Here is a 16860-nt window from a genome sequence, read left to right as displayed (position 1 = left end):
AAATGATATCCCATTTTTTACCCACCATCATCCAATAGCAATTAAGAAGACAATTCAAGATGATTGACCATCTTTTCATGAGCTGACACTGACAGTAGAAAGTCACTGATTCTTCTACATTTGAAATAGTTTCCTATTTGGTGCATTTAAGCTGCATAGTTAGTCATGTTTTAATACTATTTCAATCAAAATATAGTGTCTTACATGCTTGTTTTCAAGAGTAATAGACATTACAGAGAGTATATGGTTGTGAAAATGTGTCTCAAAGTTGTGGAAATGTATTGGTAAAAACTAGTTTGAACCTCTCTTTTAATAACTTGTTTATTGTTTTCTCAGTTTCCCAATAGTGTCCACAACCATGGCTGCTAATCTTCCCTCATAAAATACAAATTAAATAAAATTTTCAAGTGAATATTTACAATGCATTCCCGTCCACAGCCACTTCATATAACAACAGGATCAAAACCATCATGAACTGTCTTTTAAACTATATTAAACTAAAGTGACAAAGTCAGCAAACAGGAGTTCATATATCGCTTATCTTTGTTGAGGATGAATATAAACTCTTGTTGTGTTTGATGTGAGTGGGTAAACTGTCAATGAAAGCTTGTTTCCTGTTCAGTGCGATGATGGAGTTGCTGTGTGAGTTTGTTTTGTCGTGTTTTCCTGTAAAAATATGTGGAGTTGGGATTTTTATCCTTTGTTTCTAAGCTGTGTTCACTTTAACTCGTCAGGTCATGAATGGGCGAAACCTGCAGAGAAACCATGTGACCTCCAGACCCGGCATACACTCAGAGGGGCGTGTGCAGCGAGCGCCGGCCGACCAGAGGGGCTCGTCTGCGGCCACGCCAACCACCACGACTGCCGACGCCGCGGCGTCTCAGGATGGAACATCACAACAAATGGAGAGGACGCAGGAGGAGACACACGCTCACAGTGAGGGGGAGTCCGACTCCTCGTTGCCCTCCCCCATGAGGGAGCAGCTCTTCTCCTCAGACCTGGAGGCGTCCGGAGAGGAGTCGGACCCCCGACCACCGCCCGGCAAGGCGGCAGTTTGGATCGTGAAGCGTCAGGAGCAGAAGGTGAAGGTTAACACGTAACAAGAGCTGGGGTTGTTTTTGAACATGCTGTTATATCAAATGGAGACAGATTGATTGTGATGATATGATATAAAATGACAGAAGAGAAGTTTCCACACGAAAGTTATTTTCTTTTCTAATTTGAACTCCAGAAATTCTTCTATTTTTAATCTGAAGTTTTGGTTTGTTCAAGTTTCTCTTGAAGGAATTCAGTGCTTAGCTTTTATAAAAGTTAGTCTTTTTGTTATCCAGAATATTTGAAAGACCATACAATATTTTTTCAAAATAAAATAAATTAAAACCAATTTAATTTATTTCAGACACATTTGAAACACAGCAAAAGAAGCAGAAAGAAACATTTGGTGCATTTTCGTGGGAAGTGTGAATGTGATATCAACCATTTCAAAGTGTGTTTTTATTCAATATAGTGCATTAAATACATAACTTTTGGAATTATAGTTCATTATTCTACAAACTTCAACCAAAATAACCTTTTGTCTTCATTTTAATCAGTAATAGATTAAAATAAAGTGTGAAATGATTCACATTTGGCTTTGAATTATACAAATCTAACCAATGAGTTAAGTTTTATTTTATCTGTTAATCGTCTGTGAATTGTGTGTGTCATCCTCCAGCAGGGGGCCCCGGTTTCACAAAGAGCCAGTCCAGACCGGGAACACTGGTACGGGTCGGAGGAGTTCTTGGCTCTTCCCGCTCAGCTGCGTAAGACGGAGATGCTCGCCATGAAGCTGGAGAGTCTGGCTCAGTCCCTCCCGCTGGTTTGTGCACACGTTTAATCAACATCCTAATAAAAGATTGAAGGTTTTTTTTAACATGTGTTTGTGAAGATGTTGCTGGGTTAAATGTTCTCCTGCAGAGACCCGGAGACTCAGACCCGGAAGCTCTGCAGGACGTGGACGACTGGGATTTGACGGAGCTCAACCCGGACTGGGACGTAGGGGACGGCGTGAGCTGCGTCGCAGAGAGTGGGGACGATAATTCTTCTCCTCTGCCTCCACTGGTACGTCTTATACTCTCACACACACACATGTTGATCCAGAACCTGCCTCCCATCACGTCCTCTCTCTGTCCTCCCCGCAGCTTCCTTACAGAAGACACCTGGTCAGCCGGTTTAGCCCCACCTCCTCCAGTGACATTGCGCCCTCGGTCGGGGAAAGCATCGAGTCCGGCCCGCTGAGTGATCTGCAGTCTGAAGAGGATGAGGGCCGGGAGTCTGCGGAACGCCACTTGCAGGTGAATGGACGTGGACGTGTGTCACTGGTGCAGGAGCTGCTGCAGGACATTCACAGTCAGGACAAAGACCCTGACATCTGGAGGAAGATTGAGGTAAGGACTGTGCGAAGGTTTTTAACACACATTTATTTCTGAGCTCCTGAAGACTTTAAAACAAAAAAGAAAAATCTCCTTTCTTTAATATTCTCTGGTGTTTACTCCACATTTTCTCTTATTTAAAGGTCCAACGTTTACTGAGGTTTATTGGCTGAAATCGAATATACTACGCAATACCTATGATTGTATAGCTGCTTCGATGTGTTAAAAGTTGCATTAAAATTAAATTAATTAAATTGCAATATGACAAGAAAGAGCAGTTATTTGATAGAAATGTGCGCACAAACAGCGTCGTCATCATCATCAGAAAATGTGTTCATTTTGTTGACGGAGAAAAATATGCGATGACATCGACATCTACCTGTTGTTTAAAAAATAGAATTTAAAGGGTTAGAACACTAAATATGACCATTTTATTTTAAATAATCAGGCTTCATGTCATTTAAAAGAAACAAAAAACAAACAAATTGAAAGTGAACATTTTTTCTTTCTATTTTTTTAAGGAGGGGAAAAACTTCTTCTGACAAGTTCTGACAACAATCTGAATCAAAATCAATCAACTTTTACCATTTTTTTCTTGTCGTTGTCACTGTAGTTGCTGTCATGGGCTGGAGGTCTTGTATCAGATTGTCCCATGGCCTTTGTTAAATCATGATCTCACCTCTTAAAGTGATTTAAAAATAATAATAAATTATATGGTGTGTAATGGCAATATAGGGACGGTACTTCTTTGTTTATCTGTACCTAGCATTAGCATTAGTATTAGCATGTCTCTGCGTCCGGACCAGAGCAAACTTGAGTTCCAACAACAAAGTGAAACCCAAAATGACTTAAACTCTTTATTTTCTTACTTTTGCCCTCGTCTCCGCGTCTCTAGCCGCTGTGATGGATTGGAGGTCTGGTATCGGATCGTCCCGTGGCCTCCGTTAATTCATCATCCCACTTCTAAAGGTCACGTTTGATTGGCAGGCGGATTATTGATGAGGCCGCCCCGTTGAACTAATCAGTCATATCTGTCGTATTGAATATGGTGAAATGTCAATAGCTCTGGGGATTTATTCTCCTCACCCCGCTGCTCGTTTAATTATCGCAGTAAAGAACCTCCGCTGCCTCTAATATCTTTTTTTTTATAGTTTCACTCTTTTCAGATTATTTCATTCCATCTCTTTACGGTGTCATTACATTTTACTTTAATGCTGCGACGTCGCACGCTTCCCTCGGGGTTCGGTCAAGTTTGCGTCTTATCTGGTGTCGGCCGGATCCGTCCGGAGCCCGAGGACGGAATTAGACCAGCGGTAATAAGATTATCAGCCAGTATGGTCAGAATATTTTAGGATAATTACGAGTATTTAAAGGCCGTGTCTGTGTAAGAGGGAACGCTGGGTCAGTGACCCCGGACATGTCGCGGGGTGACGTCAGTCCCGCCTCATCGAACCGCGTCCTTCATATTCCTGAAGTCAAATGAGATTCCCCCGCATTGATATTCAGAATGATGATGATTTGACGGATGAAATGTCGAAGCTGTCCCCCGCTCTGCTCCGGTCTCCGTCGCTGTCGTGCGGTTGATTTTGGGAACAGTTTGACAAGCAGCAGTCCGTGTCTGGAATGGGAGCTCCGTATTTTCTGAGCGAGGAGAAATTTATTTTCCCTTCCCGAGGTTAATTTACTCAAGTTGATCAAATCATGAGATCATTTAAAAGATATTTCTTTAATGATGCATAGATAATGAAAGTCGAGGCCAATACTGATGTCAAACCCTCCACCACTACTTCATTATTAAATACAGTCGCCCACAGCGGCGGAGGAGAGGACAAAGAAATGCAAACAAAAAATAGTTTCTTTAAAAAGTCACTTTTGTCACTGAGGTAAATCTGAACAAATTGACAAAATAAGACATTTGAACTTAGCGATGAAGGGCAGCAGTGGATCAACAACTCCTGTGTGCTGTGATGTTAAAATCACTGATTTTCTCTCTTAATTTTTAACTTAATGTTTTTGTTTTTAAGTGAGAGCTCCCGCTGGTTTTCAGTCACCGTGAGTGACTGTTCGTAAATCTAGGAAAAGTGATGCACTTTAGAAAAAACTTGAGTCCAAAAAAAGACAAACACACATTAGGAGTCATGCTCTGCTTTCTTATACACACTCAGACACACTCGCTCGCTCCTCTCCTCTCTGCTCCTGGGTAATTAGCTGATTAGCTGCTTAATTAGCAGCATGTAATCATGGCGATGGATGAGCTGCCTAATTGAGGAAGTGAAGAGAGGAGTGGAAGTTGTCTCGGTGTGGAGGATGACATTCTGAGAGTCTCCGCTGAATACACACAGAAAGACAGACAGAGAGAGAGAGAGAAATCATCCGTCCAGGGACAAGCGATCACTGCTGGAGCAGAAATGAATCAAATCCAGGAGCAGAACAGAAAAATAATCCGTCTACCAAGTCTCGTCTCCTCTGAGAGAGCGAGGGAGAGGGAAGGAGAGGGTGGTGGAGGTGCAGGGCTGTGTTTGTTGTCGGAGTTGAGTAGATTTGATTAGAGTTGAGATGAACAGAGTAGAAAGAAACAGAATCTCATGTCTGAACTCGTCCCTTTTATGGCAGATGAAATCAGTTGCGTTCCCCGTCAGTGGGATATTTCATTTTCCTCCCAGGTTCATTTTTTTCTGCTGGGGAAACAAAATGAAGAAGAAGCCAAAGTAGATTCAGCTGCTCCACTCAATCGCTGTCTGCTCGTGATGGAGCCGTTCCATCTTAAAGTGTAAATTCCTTTTTCTTTTTTCTTTCAAATTAATTTCCATGTATCTGTTAAATTTGATTTGCTAATGTAAAAGTTCAGAGTTGTAAAAGTGTGTCAACACTTGCTGAACTTCACTTGAGTTTGAGTGTGAGGTGAGAACATCAACCGTAAAATCGTGCCATATGAGCTTCTCATAAACATCGGCACTATTTATATTATAAAAACAAATCAAATCCTTTATTTCTCTGAAGAAAAACATTTATATTGTCATTATTTGTGATTTTTTTATGGTTGCGATTATGATTCGTGCATTTCATTTATAGTTATTAGTCATGTTTATTTTAATTTAACCTTTATTTAACCAGGAAAATCCCATTAAGATTAAGAAACCTCGTTTTCAAGGGAGTTCTGGGTAAAATAGGCAGCAGCAAAAGACAAATAAAAAGAAAACGGATTCAATTTAAAGGCAGATTATGTAAAACAAATGCATGTTCCATACATAAGGTGCAGAATTTTTAAAAAACAGTAAAATATTAAACCCCTATATTTACCTCTTTGTCATAATGGTTCGACAACTACATCTGTGTAATCAGATAGATTGTTTCCCTGAATTTAATTGATCGAAAATTCCCTTTAAAACCCATGTACTACTTACTAAAGCAACAAGATGAAAGATTTTCAGCACGAATATATGCCAGAATAATATTTTATATGACTTTTGACCCATAACAATACATTTCTTTGATATAAATGTGAATAAAACACATTTTCCTACATTTTCTTCATAGTTTCATCGTTATAAACCGCTGACTTCTTTATACAAAGTTTGCATTTACTTTCATATATAAATATATACTATAGATATTATACACAAATGCTTTGTCTTTCTGTTGCCGTCCTCCTGCTGTCTCTGCTGTTGGACATGAATATTTTACTCCAGACTTTGTTGTTTTTTTTATATTTTCATCCTCGCCCTTTGACCCCCGCAGACGCTGCTGTCTCGACCTTGACCGCCTCGTCATTCATTTTGTAACGCAGCGGCCGTCGTTTGCGTCCACGTCACGTAAATGTGCGGCTCGTTCCGTGAAAGCTTATGAGGAAATATACATATATATACACACACGCACACACGCGCTCCTGTAATGATGCTGCTGCACTGCAGAAAAGAAAAGAGAAGACGTAGACAGAGGGAGAGAGAGAGAGAGAGAGAGGGTCCAACAGTTAGATAAGTGTCCTGCAGGTCATGTGATCACATGATTGTGTGTGAGTGTATGGCATCAGCGTCCTCAGTGTGAGGTGTCTGTGTTTGGCGGCGCTGCGGCGCGTCGGCCTATCTGCGAGCAGTGGGGGACAGACAGACAACAGACTCACATCAACACTCGTCTGATTGGCCCGGCGGGAGGGCGGGGCCACCAACCGACACGAGAGGCGAGAGGAAAATAAGAGAGAGAGAGACGGAGGAGGGTGTGTGTTTATTTATTTATTTATTTTCTTTTGTTGTTTCTATAGATAAACAGGTTGAAGAGGAGGTAAAGGTAAAGCAAAAGCAAAAAGAGTGAGTGAGAGAGAGAGGAGAGGAGGAGAAAGTTTGTGAAGTTGAATCTAAACTGTGTGAGTCACTGGTTTTCATCTGAGGAAGTTCAACATAAGATAAGAGAGTCCTTTATTAGTCATTTACATTGTAAATGTAAATCAAGATCATTATTAAAAATAAACAAGCATTTCCACATTTGGTACAATTCCTCTAAACCTTAAATATCACATAAATCCCGGGTTCTCAAACTGTGGTGCGTGCAAGCTTCCTTTGCAGCTGAGCCTCACTCACTAGTTAACTCACAGGTTTACTAGTGAGTGTTACTGCTGTGCTTTTTAATTTGAAAAACTTGAGAACTGATGTAAGGATGACCTCACAACATTTTATCCTGTGAGCTGTAAAATAATTTCGCAGTTTTCTAATCCACATTTATTAGCAATAAATATTAATGTTGAGTTAAGTAATCTAATGTAATCTGGCCTTGAGTTTCAATGAAATGGTGGGATTACGAACATGAGCGTGAGCAGAGTGTCTCTCTCTCTTGTCCTCGCGTTCCGTCCTCGTCTCGTGCCACGGACACACAGGAATGTAACATGTGAGCGGCGGAGGACGACGCTCGGCATGCTGGGAGTTTGAGTCCACGTCGCTCAGCGATTATTTCAGTGAACGGCGATGTGGGCGAAGTTCTCAGCTCCCAGCAGGCCGCCACCCTGTTTCCCAGGAGCCTCGGCGGATTACAGTCATGAAAGCAGCTGTAAGCAGCCCCAGTGCATGCTGGTCCATCAAATCTATGAACTTCTGGTCTTATCTTCTCTCTGTTTCCGTTACACCACCATCCTTTACTTTCACTCTGCCTGATCGCCTCATTCCTTTTCTTTCCTTTCTTTCTTCATTTCCTCTTTCCTCTCCTCCTTCCCTCACTTCCTCTTATCCTTCCTTCCTCTCCTCCTCCTCCTTTCTTCCTCATCTGTGACCCCATCAATACTTTTGATTTCCATCTCTCCTTCATAACGAGCAGCAGCAGCAGTAGCAGCAGAGATTGACAGAATCATATCAATATATATATTTATATATGTATATATTTGTTTAGGGTCATGGTTGTAATTAACATACTGACGCTCAATCGGTCAAGGTTTGTGTCACACACACACATACACACACACACACACACTGGTATCATCACAGAAACTCGTCTTCACACACGAGGACAGACTCGCACAGATTCGATGCAGTGATTTGTAGACGAGGTGAAAACACAGACTCCAGTCATTTCCATCACATTTACCTTCACACCGTCCTCCTCCTCCTCCTCCTCCTCTGCTCTGTCATTAGTTTTTCTGAGTCCCTCTCAGATACAGATATGGAAACCAAGCTGGATGCTGAGAATATGAGAATTGTCTGTGTTACACTTGTTATTCAGCGGCGGATGTTTGAGGTCGGACTGGAAACAATGAATTTCAGGCGTCACGTTAGTGAACGTCCTCAGTTTTATGTAAATGACTTCTCCATTTCCTCAGTGTGTGTGTGTGTGTGTTTATCTCGCTGGGTTGTTTCCATATAAGATTCAGTCTGCAGCCTCACGTCGACCTCTGTGTGCGTTTGTGTGTTGTGGGCGCTCGTCTCTGCCTGCAGCCGTCCACCTGAAGACGCACTTAACTGTCCTCTTAAACATGAGACAATTACGGCCGATTACCTGAAATGATTACCAATTTTTGCTCGGTTATGAAAGAGATTTTCACAGAACTAATAAATCTCTAACCTGGTGCGTCATTAAAAATATTCATTTGCTTGAATAAATGTTGTTTAAATGCAAAATATTAATCCTACGATGACTATTGGACATTTAGCTGACAGCCGATAGTCATGTGAAATTATCCTGGTCACGTTTTCTACGCTACGTTAAAAAATGCAACATTTCGTGATTTATTTAAAAGTGCCACAAGGGGGAGCTGCATCTTTTCAGTTATTCCAGGATGTCATGATTTTTACTCACCATTCTTGTTGTTCACTCTAAAATATTAATGAAAAGTAACATGTTTTTGTTTGTTTTAACCAAAAGTCCCATTTGTGACATTATATTATATATAGTGAAAATTGTTTCATAATCCATCAATCTACGTACTCATATTTAAGAGGCTGAAGAGAATCCCAGAAACACTCAAACGTATTCAAAATAGTTGTTTGTTAATTTAATAATCCATTACTAACATCTTTATGGACAGAAAAAACATTTTAAACAGAAACATTTCACACGTCTGAGTCAAACCGCTGTCCACAAACAAAAGATCTTCACCTTTCTTCCTCACGATAAGAAAATTGTTCTTATTACATTACATGTCATTTAGCAGACGCTTTTATCCAAAGCGATTTACAATGGAATTGAGTACAATCATCCAGGGGTGGAGTCGAACTTGCGACCATGATGTCTTTCGCACACAGGGTACTGGTCTTAACCACTGAGCCACTCCACCCCCATGTTAATAAACAACAACATTTGTAGAAATGAATTAATTCATGATGGAGAACTACAGATACACACGCTGTGCCCTCACAGGGTTTAATTAAATGAATCCACATGTAATCGATGAGTTTGTTTAAGTGTTTTTTTTATTCATCTATGATTTTTCAGCTTCTTAAATGTGAATATTTTCTGGTTTCTTTGCTCCACATAACGAAGAAATCATTAAAACTTGATAAATGGAGAAAACAACCGACAGTTTCAGTTTGTTCACGTTTTTCCTCTTTGTGTCGTGACTCACACAGAGCACACGTTCCTGTGCTTTTATTTTGACACAGTGAGAAAGTTTGTGATCCTGACGTCTCTGACTGAAGCTCCCTCGTCTCGTTTCGTGTGCGTGAAAATCCATTGAAACGTGAACTGTAAGCGTCTCCTCGTCTCGCGCTCCTCTCTTCAGAGCGGAGGTTTAAACTCTTCACGTCTGTTGTGACTGCAGCTCTCGTCGTCGCCTCCGAATCCTCTTCAGCAGTGAAGTGGATTTAAACGGCACAGATCTGTACCGGATCAGATACGACTTCGACTCGTTGTCCTCCCGCTATTTCTTCACATTTTATTCCGGGAAAAAAAAAAGTTTTAAAATAAAAAATATTTTAAAATAATTCTATTTAATTGATTTATTCTTAATTCAGTTTCATGTTTTCATTCTTCAGTGTCTTCATGAATCCTCATGTTGGCCAGTAGATGGCAGTAACTCTCCACCAGGCAACGAGCGCTGCTTCTCTTCTTCTTCTTCTCCCTCTGTTGTTTTCCCCTCTCTTCATCAGTCCACCTATGTGTGTGTTATCTCTTTCATTTTCACTTCTTTTTCCTGTTTTTCTTTTTTCCACCCCTGTTGATTTTTCTTGTTTTCCTCCACTTTTCTTTTTTCCAGCACTGTGTTTTTCTTTCTTCTCTCTCTAAATTGTTTGTTTCAAGCGTCCTCGCTGCATCATTTTCGTGCCGTAACTACCTCTCATTTTCATTTCATCCACTTCTCAGTCTCCTCTCGTTTCGTTCTCGCCCTCCACACTCTCATTCCGTCCTCGCTCTTTTCTTCATTTAACCATTTTCTCTCCTCACTCCTCCCTCTGTCTGTGTTTTTAATCCTAATCTGTGTTTACCTGTTACATCCGGCAGCTCTTTCGTCTCTTTCTGTCCTTGAATTTCTCCTCTCCTCTCCTCTCCTCTCCTCTTGTTTCCTCCCCTCTTCTCCTGTTTCCTCTGCCCTCCACTTGTTGGTCACCTGCCTGTCTTCTCTTTATCGCTCTCTTCTTTCTTCCAGAGTATCTTCTCTTCTGGTCCTCATCCTCTCATCTCTGCTGCAGTGTTTTTGTTGAGTGCTGTGTTGTGTTGTGTTGATGTGAGTCCAGCAGATTCTGGACAGAACCTCACAGATTTTTTTTACATGTTATGACTGTTTTAAATCTCTCTCTCTCTCTCTCTCTCTCTCTCTGTTTGTCCCCAGTGTTTCGTGCAGCAGTTGGACGGCTTCATCTCGTGGCTGCAGGAGGCGCTGGACAGCACGGAGAACTGGACACAGCCCAGACAGGAGCTGGACAGCCTGAGGGTTTACCTGGACACACACCTGGTCAGAGCACTAACACACACACTCACACGCTGTGTTTTTATCACTGCATCTGCGAGGACACGCTCTGCTGCTGCACACACACACACACACACACACAGTCGCTCCAGCAGCAGAGACTCAGCATGGTGCCACTCTGTGTGAATGAAGTGTCAGAAAAGGAGCCGGTGCTTTGAGACGAGCTGAAAACACAACCTGCTGCTCGTTCTCTCTTCACACTCACCTGACGTGAAACAGCTGATCAACAGCTGATGATCAGCTGATCAACAGCTCATCATCACGGTCACACAAACGGGCACTGGTGCTTTTTTACTTTGCCATGGTTACGGTTTGATGTGGTTTGTGTCTCCACTGTGGATCACAGGTTTTTCTGGGACTGATGCTGATTTGTCTTTTCTTTTTACCTCCATCTGATGAAAGAAAACTCTTTAATGTTCAAAAAAATAACACATAAAATGCACAACTTCAGTAACCTAACCACACACACACACACACAATTCACACATGGGTTTATGATCCCACATTTGCATGTTTTCATTTACATACATGCATATAAATGTGACACACACACACGCACTGGTTTCCATGACTTCAGAGGACATTACATTGACTTACATTCATTCACCTTAACCATCATTACTGCTGACCTAATCCTAATCCTGACCAGCCTAACTTTAAAACAGGTCATCGCCTTAAAATGAAGTCAGTTACTTGATTTTTGTCCCCATCATGTGACAGTGTAAACAGATTTAGGTCCCTACAACATAAGGAATAACAGGTACACACACACACAAACACACAGGTTTGAAACCTTTCAAATCGTAGTCCTAAACCTATAACTCGTTTCTCAGAAATGAGGTTCTGCCTCAGGACCAGGTTTTGGTCTCCATGAGGACGACTGGTCCTGACAAGGTCAGTCTTTATGACAAAAGGACCTAAGGAGGTGGAGAATACAAGAACCACCGCACCACTACAGGCAGCATAGCAGATAATGTAGAACATGAAAACCGACTTTCTGTCCAAACTTTAGCTTCTTGCTGAAAGTGTTGTCTTGCTTTGAGCGTGCGATGTTCTTTTCTGGCGACATTTAACAGCTCTAAAGTCTCCCTGACTTCAGCGTCTTTCAGTCCAAACGCTGTACACTGTGTTTGTTGTTGTACATCGCCGTGTTTACACGTCAACAACTTCATCAATGACCTTTGGAGAGGTGAGAGGGCAGCGTACGCAGCTTTTAACTCAGACACTGTCAAGTATTATATTGTATTATATGTCGAGATGACTCAGTGTCAGATTTGACACGGTGAAAATGTATTTACCAGCGAGCCACAACAAGCCATTTTAAAAACACAAGTTCAGGTCACATGATACATGTCGCCTTGTCTGCTTTACTTGGTTTCTTTTAAAATAATAACAATAAAAAAATAATCTCTAAATCAAAAAAAGCATCAGTGCATCTCTATTTCCACCGTTTGACACGAGGGAGGGATCTGCTAGAGGTCATAAGGTCAGGAGTTTGGCGTCGCCTGTAAAGTGCAGAGGGACGATGTGAGCGACGGGAAAATAAATAACACGGAACAGACTCTCATTTCATCCTCACCGCCTTTATCCACATTCCTCTCTTTTTGTTCCAATTTGTTTTCACCTGCAGCTCTTTGTTTTCTTGCACACACACACACACACACACACACACACACCATCTGCCCTTTCCTTTCTCCCTTTTTCCCTGCCTCTTTGTCTCTTTTTATGTCTCCTTCAATCTCACTGTGTTCGCTTTTGTTGTTTTACCAAACAGATTAAAAAAAGGCAATGTGTTTTTCTAATTTGCACACACACACACACACACACACACACACACACACACACACACACACACACACATACGGGCAGAGAGGGAGAAACAAACTGAAGTATTTGCATATAAGCGTGCAATGTAAATGCATACACACAACAGTAGACATGTCTCCGAGCTGCACACACACACACACACACACACACACAGGTGCCATTTGCATACATTTGCATGTTCCTAGACAGATTTCTAAATCAACATATCTGTCCCTGCAGAACAGCATCTCCCTCTCTCACACACACACTAACTTGTCTTATCTCGTTATTTATTTCAGCTGTGTGTGTATATATGTGTGTGTGTGTGTGTGTTTGTTTTTGGGGTTTGTTTACACGTGTCGTGCGTCGACTTTGTTGTGGGTGCCAGCAGCGCTAACGTTAGCGGCGGTTAGCTTCAATTAGAATTGCCGGCTCTTAATTGGCGCGTCTCGTTAAATAAAGCAGGGAGAGGATGAAAAAGCATCGCTAATAGGACTTTGAACTGCTGCACTGTTGATAGCGCGCTCGCTAACTGACTGTGTGTGTGTGTGTGTGTGGCTGCGTCGATAGTCACACTTGCACTTTGTAGTTATTAGTGAGTATTTGTGTGGATATTTGTTTGATGACTGCAGCAGAGCCAGGTTTCTGTGAATCAGACAGTGATGTGTCTCTTCACTGCAGTCAACACAGAGAGAGGACAGGACACAGGGACAGACGGGGGTGTACATGTCCTGCGTCTCATGTCGAGGCTGTGGTTGAGGTCGGGGCGCTTGACTTTGTCGCGTCCTGACTGAGACTCAGTGCAGATAAGAAACAGGAAGGGACGTAACCTGACCTTTTATGTCTGTCTGAGTTTTCAAAGTACGACTACATCCATACAACCGCGTGGAGACGAGCATTTAATCTGCGTATCAGAGATAACGTGCAGCCGCACTGACGGATTCTTTTCTCTGTCGCTGTTTGTTTGTCTGAAGAAAACATCAGAGCTGAGGCTTCTGTTATGAGACGTGAGTGGAGGTGAAACCGAGAGTAACCCCTCGTGTTCCTTCTCTGTTGCGGCACAGGAAGTCATTTGCATCCACTTTAGTTAATGTGTCGACGTCACTTACGCAGAGAATAGGCAAGAGTTCTATTTTATCCAGACGACAGACCACAGCGCTTCAATTCAGCAGAACCAAGCGTCCAACACCGATACAACGTTACAGCGCCCGGTGTCTTTACTCAAATCCAGTATTCTCTTCTTGTTCTCCGGTCAGTTGGGGAAATATCTGCTTAGTTGTACCCCATTTCGCGACGCCAGCTTTCCTGCCCACAAAAAAACTCAACTCTCCTTGTACGAAGTTTTCTGTAAACACGACAGACTCTTGACACTGTAGTACACATACCAGCCCTGTATGTGGCACTGTGACACTGCCAAAAGAAATACACCCAAAAAATGGAGTAGACGACATGAAGCTTGCACACTGTACAAACAACAAGATCATCGTTTTCCCAAAGTAACATATTGGGTTCATACCTGAAAACACAAGGAGAACGTTTTGAGATATTTTTCACTCCGAGTGAACTGAGAACTGAAACGATACCAAACTTGTGCGAATTCTCCTGAACGCTAGTTCTAGTTTGCTCTGACTTTTTTGACTTTTCAGACTTCTATGAAAACACTGTCTTAATGTGCACGGCAGCCTTGATGCAGGTGCAGAATTTACCACAATTTAAAAGAAAAGGACAACGCTCCAGAAGCCTGGTCAGTGTGGATGTAGCCTCGGTAGTGTCTTCACGTCCTCGTCTTAATCTTCTTCTTCTGGTCCCCCTGGAACTTTTAAAATGTCACAAATATATTTCAGTTGTTTTTTTGCGAAAGCTGCTGCTCATTGGCATTTTTATCAATGAGGAGGAACTGGTGAATTTGCAGGGGACTATTTTCAGCTATTTTGGATCGATACATTGATGTTTTTCCTCTCTCTCTTGACAATAGGAAACACAAATATAACGTCCTTTAGTCTCGCTGCAGTCATGCACGGTGATTTATATGAATGTCGTGTTCAGGGAACACACTTTGTCTATGTTTAATTTTCTCCCTCTACCTCACTCACTCTCTTGTTTGTGATTTTCTATTTCTTTGTCACACACACACACACACACACACACACACACAAACTCTCATTCCCTTTCCTACTTTCTCTCTCTCTCTCTCTATATATATATATATATATATATATATATATATATATATATATTGCTTTTTGTCACACACACACAAACACGTAAACACACACGCAAAAACACACAGCTCCAGGGCAGCAGTGGGCGGAGTGGATGTGCTTTCCCAGCTGAATATTTGGTCCAGCTGGTGTGTGTGTGTGTGTGTGTGTTTTAGGACGCGTGGAGCAAATAAGCACAGGTCTTTCCGGAACCCCGGGGAGATCAGTGAGGCAAGAGGACGCTTACACTCTCACACACAAACACACACAAATTGGTTCATCTATCCTTGTCAGGACTTTGCATGGACGTCCATTCATTGTGTGTGGGGTGTGGGGGGGGCAAGTTACGGCCTTAACCATAACCAAACCTAATCCTAACCTCACGTTCAAGCCTTGACCTCTAACCTCAACCAGGACCTTTAAAACATTACATTTTACCGCATTAGGATCAGAGTTTGGTCCCAACAAGGTCAGTGTTTATTGTAGAGACACACACACACACACACACACACACTCGCTCACATACACACACACAGGCTGCTCTTTGTAAGGCACTGAGAGATGGCGGCCAATGAAAGGCCTATTGATTTGGTCTGATGGGTGATCCAGGCCTTTGAATCCCATTACCAGCAGCAGCAAAACACTACTGGTGGCAACATGAGAGGAGGAGGAGGGAGGGAGGGAGGGAGGGAGCGAGGGAGGGAGTGAGTGGGGGGGAGTAAAGAGGTGTGAGAGGGAGGTGGAGAGGTCCAGCAACAGCTTCACAGCAAAATCTGAGAACATTGATTATGTGGAGATACGGGTATATGAACCAAAATGTCTGCCTGAAACATGTGACCGGAGGATTCGCTTCGTGTCTGCGTTTCTGTCGTCACACAGTGTGTGTGTGTGTGTTTTCTGGGTGTCGTCCAAGAAATTAAAACAGTCGCAAATGACTTTCTCATGAGTAATTGCAAAATAAATGTAATATCTTTCTCATTTAGCGACAAGTATGGAGTCGTTTTAATTTTGTTTTTGAAAACTACCCGCACAGGACGACGGCTTCTAATTAGACCTCGACAATTCATCAGTTTGAAACAAAAGAAAATATCGCAATTTAAAAACGACGCAATTAGAGAATCGCAAAGGTTGGCAGTTGGATCGTGCGTGATCATCTTTGCTTCTGCGCCAATTCAATGGCTCAATATTGAAGTCAGGCTTAACTTCAAAGGTGACATCACAAATCACTTTATTGTGAAAAAAGATTTTACTGAAATTGTTTAGTGCTCGTTCCAATGCTGCCGAAATCCACATGCATATTTTTCATAAATGATGCTTCATAGGTAATGTTTTTGTCCTCAGTTTACTGCTCTGCTGCGCCCTCTAGGCTCCAAAAAGTATAACTGACACTTGATTTACAATAAGTGTTCCTTTCTTTGGAACAATAGTGTGTTGTTTTTTTTTACTTTATACTTTATTGAGACATTTTTCATGGAAAGAATGTTGAAACCACGATCTTTACACAACCACATGCTTTTTTTGTGCCCAAACCTTTTCACGTTCATTCATTTATTCATTCATTGACATGGGCATCTGTTGATACTTAAATACAACATTTCCTCTGACGGAAGCAGAATAACTGTGACTGCACTTTGGCAGGAGCTTCATTTTTCAGAGACAAGGTTGAGTTTGTTCTTACAGTATATTTTTAGATTTGTGCTGGTTTTATTGTGCCCATAAAGACAGAGTCATGTGGACGAGAGGAGTGAAAGACATGAGGAGGAACAGGAGAGGAAGGGATGCTAGAGAGAGAGAAAAGAGGGATAAAATCAGAGAAGGAGTGAGGTAGAGGGATGAGAGAAGGGAGGGAAGGATGATGTGAAAACATGAAGGAGACACCGAAAATTGCTCCATGCTTTTATTAGTTAATATAAAAAAACAGGAAAATAGAGAGCAGAGGAGCGAGAGGACACTCACACACACACACACACACACACACACACACACACACCACCCTGAGGGAATACCACTGTACTGCAGTAGCTTCTCTCTGCTCTGTCTGAATGGAGACAATTTGATC

At 42.0% G+C, this 16860-nt stretch overlaps 1 protein-coding gene across 3 annotated transcripts in view; it reads left to right on the top strand.

Moving 5' to 3' along the window:
- Window positions 1-16860, top strand: part of akap6 (A kinase (PRKA) anchor protein 6) — a 134056-nt gene that overhangs the window by 28616 nt on the left and 88580 nt on the right. For 2 of the 3 annotated variants that reach the window (XM_044046746.1, XM_044046747.1), the window contains exons 7-11: window positions 735-1082; window positions 1715-1858; window positions 1957-2100; window positions 2181-2426; window positions 10657-10779. In XM_044046746.1, the coding sequence (XP_043902681.1) occupies window positions 735-1082; window positions 1715-1858; window positions 1957-2100; window positions 2181-2426; window positions 10657-10779 (1005 nt within the window). The remainder of the gene's footprint in view (window positions 1-734; window positions 1083-1714; window positions 1859-1956; window positions 2101-2180; window positions 2427-10656; window positions 10780-16860) is intronic. The other variant, XM_044046748.1, reaches the window with a different exon arrangement.

Source organism: Solea senegalensis, linkage group LG16 (assembly GCF_019176455.1).
Source record: "Solea senegalensis isolate Sse05_10M linkage group LG16, IFAPA_SoseM_1, whole genome shotgun sequence".
NCBI classification, from domain to species: domain Eukaryota; kingdom Metazoa; phylum Chordata; class Actinopteri; order Pleuronectiformes; family Soleidae; genus Solea; species Solea senegalensis.
Note: the sequence above shows the minus strand (reverse complement) of the source record. Positions and strands in the feature narration are given on the sequence as shown.